The sequence below is a fragment of the Lepisma saccharinum genome, chromosome 5 (assembly GCF_977018435.1).
Source record: "Lepisma saccharinum chromosome 5, izLepSacc3.1, whole genome shotgun sequence".
NCBI classification, from domain to species: Eukaryota; Metazoa; Arthropoda; class Insecta; order Zygentoma; family Lepismatidae; genus Lepisma; species Lepisma saccharinum.
Window position 1 is genome coordinate 49,995,262 of NC_139233.1, and position 12,481 is coordinate 50,007,742.

The 12,481-nt window shown below is 39.5% G+C and overlaps 1 protein-coding gene across 1 annotated transcript in view; it reads right to left on the reverse strand.

Moving 5' to 3' along the window:
* LOC145988360 (uncharacterized) overlaps positions 1–12,481 on the reverse strand; it is a 320,576-nt gene that overhangs the window by 186,153 nt on the left and 121,942 nt on the right. The window contains exon 3 of the mRNA XM_083123235.1: positions 1,739–1,911. Coding sequence (XP_082979361.1) covers positions 1,739–1,909 — 171 coding nt within the window. The 5' untranslated portion in view covers positions 1,910–1,911. The remainder of the gene's footprint in view (positions 1–1,738; positions 1,912–12,481) is intronic.

A 12,481-nucleotide genomic window follows, 5' to 3' on the forward strand; every position in this document is an offset into this window, starting at 1 on the left:
TGCAGTGTGTGTGTGTGTGTGTTGTGTCAGTGAGACGATTGGAATACCAGCCGCAAGGTTCACGTTAGAACAAAGATTTTTTATGTATGACACGTACGTGAAAACAGACTTGTGTCGAGACGTGTGTAGGCAATTTGTACAGAAATTCCCAGGCGTTTCACCTCCACATAGAGATACGGTTAGACATCTTGTCCTTAAATTACGAGAAACTGGATCGTTAAATTTTAAAACACCTAAGCAAAAACGACGGATTCTAACCGAAGCAAAACTCGATGATATTGGTGCAGCGTTAGAACGTTCTCCAAACAAACCTCTACGCCGTGTTTCACAAGAGGTTGGCGTGTCAAAATCATCGGCACATACAGCCACTAAGCTACTAAAATTAAAACCGTACTCTTATAACACAGGTTAGTGCTCGTTTTGCAATATTTATATAAATGTCTGCATATGTCCATGAAAATAAGCGGGCATTACAGGCCGCAAATGTCGGCATCTCCGTCAGCGCCGCCCGCCACGCTTCTCCCGATCTCTCGGCTGAAGATCGAAATGGACGCACGGTATATATCACATCACCACGGGTGCCGAAACCAGGGGGCCAGGTGGGCCCGGGTCCTTCCAGTTCTCGTTTGCCCCCGCCCCCCCATAGGGGTCCCAATGTATATCTTTCAACATATTACATAACCTTTGCACACAGAAACTTCGCACACAACAGGTGGGAAATTAGGTACCTTTGGTACCATTTTGCGGGGGGTGGCAAGACTTGTAGATCCGGCACTGCATGTTGATGAAAGGAATTGCTTTATTCTCTAATAGAAGTCATTAATACATTTGATTTGATTTATTTTACTTCGCTTCTTGTGCACCTTTTGGCTAATTTGCGAAGATGGGGATGAGTGATGAAATTGATGAATAGACATCACAAACGTCCATGCCCAAGCCAGGATTCGAACCCGGGACCCCTGGCGTCGCAGCGCGATGTGCCATTAAAAAAATATCGCACACATTCGTTTGTGTTGCTTTGTAATTTAATTCCTTACTTAAACAAGTATGTGGGTTTAGGAACCCATTTTCTCAAATGTCATGATTGTACCTTTCGTGAAAAAACTATTTTGTGAAACAAAATGTCGTTGGAATAGATCTTGTTACACAGTTTATACTTCGGCATGGAACTGATGTTCACATTGATGTAATCTACTTCGGAAAATTCCTTCTCTACTCTGAGTTAAGGTTAAAAAACAAAACGGTATGTCGGTTTTGGTGACTTTCCTCTACGCATAGGATGGCCATAAATATCCTCCATGATTATAAACAGGCATGTCGTAACATGAATTTGGTGTCTCCGGAAAGGGTAACTTAATTTTTCTCGTGCTTTCCTGACACTCACTTAGCGTGCAAGATATCAAGATATTTTTCATGTCACATGGGTTTCAGCATGTTCATCTAGATGGCAGCACCAATGTGCAAGTTAAACATGATTACAAGATCTAGCTTCACAAAGCTGTTGCGTCCTAAATAAAAATCTAAATTTGGTCAAAATTACAAAATTTAGTGAGAGCTACCAATTTATTTCAAGGTTAGGAAAAAAATAGTCCCATCCCCGTCGTTTCTGGATTCCTATTCTGGAGCCCTCTGCTTCATCTCTTAATTGTTCCCACGATGCAGGGTCACAATTGGGTGGGCACAAGGCATGACGAAAACTCACATTTACTTTCCAGTAATGTACATAAAATAAACTTACCATTTCGGTTTCTGTTACTTCTTCATGCGATGCAAGGCAACTCTCCGTATGGCGTGAGATTTTTGTGTGTTCCCATCTTGTCAAATGTGCCAGATCTGTGTGATTCCAGGAAGACCAAGGTTGGTCACAACGCTCACTGCCTAAACAAGGATGCTTCGAGTGACCGACCATATCTGAAGAGAAGGGAAATGGAAAATTAATGTACTATGAAGATAAATGGCAAATTGGATAACTACAACAAGGAATAATAAAACAATTGTTTTCAATTTATCTCACAAACGCATTGCCTTAAATTACTCTGTAAGTAAAAAGTCCTTCGTTCTGCAATGATCCCAGCTTGGAGCACCGAGTGTGAATACTCGATATACTACTCTTTCCCTGGAGTTAACCTCTAGCCCTCGAGAAAATTAATTGTTTCCTGGATGTATGCAACCACGCAGCACAGGATCATAATTGCAACTAATATATTGACTTTGTAATTACTATAAACAAGATATATATGACTTATCTACAAATAACCCGGTAGATATTCGCTGATTGATGGATTAATTTATTTTACTTCGCTTATCTGCCACTTTTGGCTAATCGTGAAGATAGGGATGAGTGATCATATTATGAAATTGACGAAGGGCACTCACAAAGAACACCCACGCCCCGGTTTGGATTCCAAACAGGGACCCCTGTCGTCGTAGCGATCTGTCCTAACCATTCGTCTTCCGCGGAGGTCAGCGTGCATAATGTGCGAAGAACATGAAAGGAAAGTCAACTTAGTATAGGTGCCTTGGTCTCGTCTCGATTTAACAGAGGTCCGTCTCGATTTCTCGGTCTCAGTACCGTCCACAATCCTCGTCGCGATTAGCCAAAAGTCACAGAAGAAAGCGACGCTAAGAAGAAAAATGCAAAATCCAGTATCCGCTTCTCATCCGTGAACAGCTGTCCAGTTCGAGGCATTGAAACTTTTTTCCTCTTGCGATGGTTCCCAGAAGTCTTGTTTGTCTAGACGCGAAGTCCGTGTGCATTGCCCGTGATTTTCCCCGTGCACATCGTCACGATTTACGCCGCGGGGTCTCAGCTCTGTTCCCCATCTTCCCACGATCCGAAAGGGAAAACGCCCCGATCTGCGCCTCCTACCTCTAGGGAGCGTTGACTCACACGTCCCCAGGCGAGTCATCCTCAAATTGGCTCCGTCCCGGAATCGAACCCAACGCGATCAATACGAGGAACCGGTTGCTGTCTACGTCACCCTCTTCCCCGAAAACTCCCCGAGGTAATGCAATGGTTTAAATTAAGTATTCCATTAGCAAAAGCTGAAAGGGAAGATCTATTTTCGTCTCCTTCCCTCTTGCGTGTTGTTGAAGATTAGCCCACTTCGACAAAAAAAAAAAAAAAAAAAACGCTCTAGGGTCTACTCATTTAGAGGCTCTTGGCCTTGCTATTGCAAATCAGTGTTGCCATATGAAGATATATATTTCATTTCAATAAAGATCTTAACCACAAACATTATCCCTCAATGGGACTTGAACCTTGATTACAAGACAACAGCGTTAATTTCTATGCAGTATTGAAATTCGAAGACATTCTATATAATGTAGTCGCAAAAACACATTTAAGTACTTAATGTAGGCGACTGAATACGAGCGTGTAGGGGCAGCATTAGAACCTTGGGAAATACATGCTATTAGAACCAAACCTGGCTTGCCTAACCTATCCACGTAGGCATATAATTACATAAATAACCATGTAAATAGGATTGGCAAGTTATATTTTGTTTATTTAAGCTATTATATGCATACGTGGATAAGTTAGGCAGGCCAGGTTTGGTGCTGTTAGCATGTATTTCCCAAGGTGCTAATGCTGCCCCTAGCCACTCGTGGCTGAATTGTTAATTCCACCACTAGATGGCCGTAGTGCATCTCGCAAAATCATCCTGAGATATTTCATTATGTGGGGAGTTATAGAAGACCTAGCATATGCAACTAATATTGTTGTGATTACTGAATCAATGTTCGGAGAAATCATGTTTATATTTCATAAATGTATAAGTTTGTGCGGAACAAGAAATATGTATCGTCGTATCATTATAGCCAAATATAGTGTGTATATATATTTCTTCATGTAAAATCCCCTATTGTGAAAATCCAGACTAAAATATATTAATCAAAATACTGTTTTGTATAATTTTCATAGTTTGCGAAACAATTTATCTGCTTGCATGAACAACTGTAAAGTTTTTACAATGCTGGGGGCGAAAGAAAGGGGATATTTTTTTACTCCTACAGGGAAATATCGTTATCAGCAGATGGCAGCACTTTCAATAACCTGTCGCCATTCATTTTACAATGCATTGCGTGTCGTTTTGAAAGCCTGTCGTTTAGTTGCCAATTGTTGCCAGGTAAAGTTAATTTTCCAGTCGTCGATGAATTCATCGCAGTGTATAATACACTTCTTTACTTCGGGGATGTATACTCGACTCACTTCTTTGCAATTCCCTACTTTATATAGCATGTTTGTCCAATGTCGGTTGAACTGTACGTACCCACTACATTTTGACAAAAATGTTGTGTAAAGTAACGAATTGTGCTACTACCAAGTAGGGCGAGTGTACCCCCATTAAGGTGATATTGAAGGAAGGACTGCAGATAGATAATTACGCAACAATTCTTCAGTTACAGCTAGCTACACATGAAAAACGAGCCCTTATTCTTGCTACAACCACTCGTGCAAAAAGTCAATATTACTTCTCTTTTGCATAAGCAGGGGCGCTGCCAAGAGTTGAGGGGGGCTGGAGTGGGCAGTGGCCTTCTAAAATGAAAGCTGTCTCAGTCACGGGGTCACCATGCTCAATTTTAAATTACTTAATTGAAAGATCTAATTTGTATATACGATGAAAATGAAGATATCTATGTAATCACCACCAGTTCCACCGAACACTCAAATGTAAAATAAAATAAATGTTCTATTATTGACGTAGCGGTTCTAGAAGTATGCGATTTGCAGCTTTTTGTTACAAAAAGGATCAGTTGCCAAAGCATTTTCGATTTACATATTTTGCACAAATTACCTTATTCTATCACTCGCATATCCAATCCGTACGAAAATCGAAATAAAAATACTTTTTGCAATTACTAAAAACTGCTGCATATTCTGGTGGCGATACTCGAGGAGGTGGTGGGGTGGAGGAATTCGTTTTGTCATATGATAATCTTGACATAAGGTGAGCTTATCCGCTAAAACTGAAATCTGTGCTTAAGTATTGCAGTATCCTATGCAGTGTTTTTTTAGGCATCTTTCCGGGGGAATCTGCCGTCCCCCGGACGAAATTGTACAACAAAACCAAAGTATAAAACCTTTCTGCTACCGTTGTTTCCCTCGCATCGGACCGCATTACTTTGTGTGGCGAATATTTTTGCCTTTATATTTCCCTCTGTAAATAGCAACGCCCACACCTGTCCAATCTTACAGAAGAAGCAGAATAAAACTGGCAACCGCACTAGCCTTGTCTCCTCTCTCCCATCTCGAATGTGCAGTATAAATGAAACGGAGTTAAGTATAATGTTCAGAGTTGTTGAGATAAGGTCCCCATGGAAAAGTTTTTGTCAATAGTCAAAATTCCTAATGGAAGGGCAGAAACTATTACAAATACTATTGACGAAGAGCTTGCTGCTCTTGATTTAACAACATACTATGCTATATTTTATTTTATTTTTGTGCGAGCCATAGGCTGTACGCACTACATATTTTCGATTTTTCTACACTATTTTGTTACATTTAGTTTTCCTTTAAGCTGTCTCTTACTTTGTCCTATATATACACATTCTTCCCCTCCCTTGGCAGTTCTTCCTCCAGTCTTTCTTCCTTCCTCCTCTCCCCACTTCTCTTTTCCTGCACTTTCACCAAAACACGCATACATTTTGCTTTACACTATAAAGCTGGCTCGTCTGGAGCATGATCACTCATTTCGCTGCCTTCTCTAATAACTTTCCCCCGCCGTTCTCTTACTTCTCCCAGGTATTTCCCCACTTGCTGTCCCGTTTCCTTTATCTTTATTCTGTCGTCAACCACTTCTATCACCTCCCTACCTGTTAAGTTTTCATCCATTTGTCCCTTAGGTCACGTGTAGAAGGGCAGTTCAGTAGGGTATACTTGTCCGTCCCCTCCCCCTTGCACAAAGGGCATATCGTTTCCCCTGCTTCGTTTCTCGTTCTTAGTTGTTTCCATCCCCCTAATCTGAACCATGCCAGCGCGCCTCTTTCATTTTTTCCCACAACACGATGATATTGTTGCTTTCAGCTTTGATGGTGCCTCAAACATGGCTGGGAATGTTGGAGGTGTGAGAAAGAAGCTTTCGGAAAAGGCTCCCAAAGATATTCTGTATATGCACTGTAGAGCGCACATTTTGTCCCTTGCACCGGCTTCCTGCAGGAATAAAAACCAAAAGGTAAAAATATTTTTTCATGTTTTGAAAGACATTTGCAAGCTGTTTAGCAAGTCGCCTAAAAAGGAAAAAAAATTGCACGATATTCAGGCAATGATCAATGACCCAGTTATGAAGATTCTAGAATGTATTGAAGTCAGATTGTTGTCGCACTACAGAATAGTCAACGCTGTCTCCAGAAGCTTGAAGTCAATGTTAATGGCTTGTGAGCATATTCACAATGAAGGGGCGGATCTTCCATCACTGGCAGGAGGCATCTTGCTGGATATCAGAAATGAAAGTTTCATTATTACCTGCAATGTGATGAATGAAATCCTCAGTGCACTTTCTATCCTCAGCAACGCTTTGCAAAAGAAGGATTTTAGTCTGGCCAAAGTCATCCCTTTAATTACTTCAACCAAATTGCATTTGCAGGATATTGAAAATCAGTGTGAAAACATCAACAGTGATCTGCAAAAAAGTATTCGGACGGAACTGAAGAATATCGGATCTGAAGCGCACCTGGTTGCTGATGAAGATGCTAGCAAAACTTTCTGTGGGATGAAGGAATACGCGGAAAGTGTAATTGAAGAAATGGAAAACAGGTTCAACGATCAACCTATCATGAGATTCGCAAGTCAATTTGAAACCTTTTAGTCAGTGGTAGATTTGCAAGATACCGAAGTCAAAAGGTTTTGTGCTAATTTTCCCAGGTGGAAGGCGTTCTTGCTGACCTTAAGTCCTACAATTTTTTTTTAAGCCGATGCTTGATCATTGTTGAAAATCTTAGAAGCTGACGTGGGATATTGCGAGTTGAAAAAACTCTGTGAAGTCCTTCTAACTATTCCCGTAACGACAGCCGGCGTAGAAAGATCTTTCAGTGCTATGAATAGGATACTAACTAGGACAAGAAGTAGAATGCTACCAGGAACTTTAATGCATTGCATGATAATAAGCATCGAGGAACCTAAGATTCCAACTGATGATTTTCTTGTAAAGACAGTACATTTATATGTCACGAAGAAAGTTCGCAGGATAAGATTGCTGTAAATTCTTCATGCCATCTTAAGATTTGCATGATGTGTTCTATTGAGTTTAATAATTGTAATATTTTTCTTGGTCCACTATTGTAGAATTTGTTCTGGATGATAAAATGTAAAAGTAGGTGATGTTTTGTAATTTACTATTTACTATTGCAATGTTAATTGCACAAGATAATATTTGTAAATGTTAGACAACAGACTAATGAAAAGAAACAGAGACACATAAAAATAAAAATCTATGTCTTTCCACATTGAATTACTAAGTATACTTAGGTCACCTCATCCTACGTTATTTTTGTTACTGTACGTCATTTCCCACTTGTAACACTCAGTGTCAAATTCATTGTCGAACCACGAACGACCACTGGTAATTCTCAATGTTAAGCACACATATGTTGTATTTCGCAGATGAGATTCACAATGCTCTCCCGGTTCTCTGGAATGCCCCCCCCCCCCCCCCGGAGCAAATTTTCTGAAAGAAAGACTGATCCTATGCACATGTAAGGAATGCATACTGACACTCTTTCTTTTTATGTCAACTGCTATTTTCTTTATGTTATATATAAATATAATGTGTACAAATAAAATGAACCCATTTAGAATAAATATATCGTTGAATGTACAGTCACGGACACTTCTGGGTTGTAATAATCCCATCTACTTTCAATGGAATCATTAAAGTGTCCGTGACCGTACAATGAACACATTTGGAATATCTCATTTAAGGTAATAATTACAGTTTGAGTGTGTGCACAGCAATGTTTAGATGTTTGTTTGTTTTTTAAAAATTTATTTTAGTATATCATTTTACACTTCCAGTATCTCCCAGGCCCCTCAAAGCAAACTATTTGGAGTTGGAGCAACAGGTTTTGGTATACCAATATTTTCACTCATTTGACATCTGCTTATTGCAACAATGTTATATCTCTATTCGTTGATAAGTTTGCGTACATTTCACGCCAATGTTACGTCATCCACAACGAAGTGAAATTATCACTCGCTACCACTCCCTGGCGAGACCAACAGTGAAGCTAACTCCACCAGAACTCTATACTAACCCCATCTTTTATTCTCCTTTTTTTTCTCTGATCTTCAGGATGCTGGCGATCTCAATGTTGACTTACTGCCGATTGGCGAGTTCTCGTGTAAGACTGGGAGCAGGTGGGGCTTCTCGTTAGGTTTGCTTTTCCCACAACCTGCCTCCGTCGCACACACCGGAAGTCCCTTTCCGATAACCCCTGATTTAACATCCCTCCCACAAGGCGCTTTGTCTTCGGGCACCTAACTCTGTGCAAGGAAGACGCATCATAGACTTCCGACAAAAAGAAAACTGGAACATTTGTGCTCGGTGTAATGTCGGCGCACCGGACGTTGGAGTCAAGATTGTGAATGAAAGCAGTGTTGCCAGTTCGTCTGAAATTTCCCTCGGACGGGTTCCTGAGGTGAAAAAGGGATTTTTTTCAGAAATTGTTTTGATACTGGAGGGTAGTTTGATGAAATGTAGTTTCGTTGTTCCAACTTTGCTCCGAGACAACTTATCCTTGCAGCAGGATTTTATATATTGAGTCGTATGTGAACAGGACACCCCTTTCGTTTCTGTCCACACAACGTAGAAAATAAGAAATTGGACGTTATGCCCACGGAAGAAATGTGAGAAGAAAATAAGATCGAAAATGCCGGCATCCGCGCTAATAACCATTTTCTAGAGGAAGTCATGAACTTTGAATTTGGTCCAGTGACATAGTTTATTACATATTTGCTGTTATTTGTGTCGGAAACCAACTTTTACGCAGATTCTAAAAATCAAGTAAATAATTGCAGCTTTCTAATTCAATTAGGATTCAAGGTAGTTCCGAAACAAAAACCATAATTTTGGAGATTTTCTGCTCTAACATTTCGGTTATCTTCACTTCTTGTGTACAATTCACAGTTTTCGAGATATTATTTTTTTAAACTTTTAAGGTGAATTTTGGCGCAATTTTTTAAAGATGGCAGCAATACTACAGTTAAGAGAGTGGTAAACTCTTGAAAATCGGATTCTTCACATTTTTTACTGTAGAGACAGTTCGTTTCATTTTTGTTGTAATTAGTTCCCAAAACGACATTACTTTACTAGATTGTAAGGTGTTCACTGAATGTTGCATATTGGTACTAATGTCAGATTTTTTTATTCCTGTTTCCAAAGCCATCCCAAAATAAAACTTACACCAAACAAAGATTACATTTAACTGTATAACATACCTTATTGCCACCAAAATTGAAGATATGTTGTTTTAGGTATTTCAAGTCAAAGGTCACATTCTGTGACCTTGAAATGAATATTTCAATATTTTCATATGAAACTATTTTTTAAGAAAAATATGCATCCTTAGCTTCAAAATAAACTCAAGATGAAAGTTATGCCATAATTAGAAGAAAAGCTATGATTTTTTTTTTGTTGGCCTTGTGAGCATAAATTTGACAATGTTTATGAAGTTGGCAACCCTGCTCTATGAACACCCTGTATCACTGAGAGCTAAAATTTTACACATGTAAGTCACACATGTCCTCTAACATCCTACCAAATTTCATGAAAATCTGAGACGGTGTGGTTGAAAACTTCATTTTTTTTTGTGATGATTTGGCACGGAATGACTGACCCAGGTGCGAATTTCAGAAGGTAGATATTTTCAGGAGAAATGTCTGCTGGAGGATCAATGTCTTCTCCGTTCAGTATCTTGCATATTGAAGCCGAAGTAGAGTAAATAACCTGAATTCCAGATATTTAATTTTTCTTCAGCCTGTCAATTTTAGGTGACCATGCATATCATTGATTAGAAAATATGACATCTCATGAGCTACAAATTTTCTTCATCATGTTTCAGAGATCGAAAATACAGGAAAAAGGATCAAGATAGGAAAAAATTACCGAAATATGTTGTTTTATGTAAAGTAAATTAGCAAATATGTAAAATATGTAACATCCAGGCAAATATGTAAAAATATGTAACATAAAACCAATGAAAAATTATGTCAGTTATATAATTCGTTGAAATTTTTCAGTTCAAGGTACGTATCTAGAAAGAAATAGAATATGTAATTACATAAAAATCTGGGCTCTACTCATGTCAGTAAGAGTGTAAAATTGGTTGGTAATTATTATAATTAATGAACAACTACACCTCTAAAAACATAAAAGCATTAATGAAAAATTATTATGGTTTTTGTGAGTGTTAGTGAATGCTAAAAAATGTGAGTGATACTCATGCAATAATTAACCAATTATAATTGGTTGGTGTCCTGTCGTTTGCGCCGAGGCTTCTTATCGGTTCATTTGCGCCGCGACATATGTCAAGACCTTCCTTGGTGGGTTTTCCCACAATCGGGAGTGTCATTACTGCCGCGCGCACGTGTGTTTATGGGAACATGGTGCATAGTGCATGAAATCAAACAAACAAACAAACGTGTGTTTATGACGTTGCACAGCTGTGTTTACACTGAAATGTTAAACCTATCCAGAGAGTCAAATATGACTTTTCTTTGCTTATTTCAAAAGATGTTACACAGGATTACTTGTATCAATTTTATTCCACAACACAAAATACATAAATCAGCCTATTAACTATTAATCATTTATACACTACATAAAATCGTTAAAAAAACATTGTAAATACAGTATTGTTAAAATATTGCAAGCATTCTACAAGTACGCTTTGGAAGCAACATAAATGTGCCAGTCTGTTACACTTAATTATTATACACTACATAAAATCGTCAAAAATATTATAAATACAGTGTTATTTTTTGCAAACATTACATATATAAACACAATATTTCGATACACTTGCACAACAATAATACAAACGTTATTTGAATTCTTGTAGGTATGCAAATGCTCGAAGGCATCCTCGAAGATCGCCCGAGCTTCTGTACTTCGAAAGAACACACTAAACACGTTTGTCCATTTCGATGTATTGATATTTTCTTCTCTTCCCAGCCAATAGACCCAATTCTGCCGTCTCAATTGCAGACGAGTTTCTCTTTGTTTCCGCCTTTAAGGCTTCAAGCAGCACGTAGACATTGGGTTGCCTTTTCCCGATGACTTTGTTAAGCTTTGAATGACATGACTCAACGGCATTATTTGTCCTGTGTCTTTGGTTGCAACAGTTCCACACAGATATTGGAATATGTTCATTCTCCAACCACTGTTCCACGAAGTAGTCATTAAACAACGGGACCTTTTCATCGAGTGGAGAACTGTCCATGATGAGTAGGAATCCCTCTTCTATACTTCTGATTCAGGGATCAGAGACAGAGCGGCACACATTTTGATGTGCATTCTAACAGCTTCGTCCTTCTTGTACATGTCAACGAGCCCTATAGCTCTTTTCAGTTCTTACGTCGTGCGCTCTAGAAGCTGGCAGGGGTAGTGGGGAGCGGGGAACATGCCGCTGACCAACCAGAGAACAGACCACCTAGCGGTGGAGCCGAGAGTTACGCAGTTGCGGCAGGAAGCTGCAGCGCTAACTTCGATCTGCACGTTGCTGTGTTGCCAATTTACCGCGTTGCTGATGGTGTTTTGCACCAGTGTTGATTCCTCTTTGTTATGAGCGGAATGTAGGAATAACATACGTGGGAGTAATTGTTGTCGCGTCGTGTATTGCCTAACTGCATTGTTTCTTCGATAAACGTGTACGTGGCATGTGATGTGACGTTTATTTGTAGTCTCGTTGTTCCATAGGGAGCTTTGTGCTTATTAACGCAGTAAGTATCGTACGATGGCGAACAGGAAAGAGGTAGTTCGTAGCCAAGGCAGGAAAATAATTAGTAGGGTTCTTGGATATTTTCAAAAGGAAACAGAAAACAGTGGTCCCTTAGTAAGTGTGCACAAAGTGCAACAGAGAGTGTTGGAAACTTGTGGAGTGAGTACGCGAACTGTACAGCGTATTGTTAGGGAAGGTAAAGACAGTCGTGAGGCGTCGGGTTCCACGTCATTTGAATCACCGCGCAAACGAATCAAAAGGAACAGTATCACAAAGGAAATCGACGGTTGCGATAAAGATATAATAAGAAGAATTATCCTCGGGTATTATGTAAAGGGTGAATATCCAACACTGAACAAGTTTTCGTCGATTTGCATACACAAATAAGCTTTCAGTGGGGAGTTTCGTCGTTGTGGAGGATACTGAAGTATAGGCTATGTGGTTCAAGTACAAAAAGAGCAATGACGGTAGGCGATTTCTGGTGGAGAGAGCCGATATAGTTATAGCCAGAGTAACGTTTTTGCGAAAAATGGATCTTCTAAAA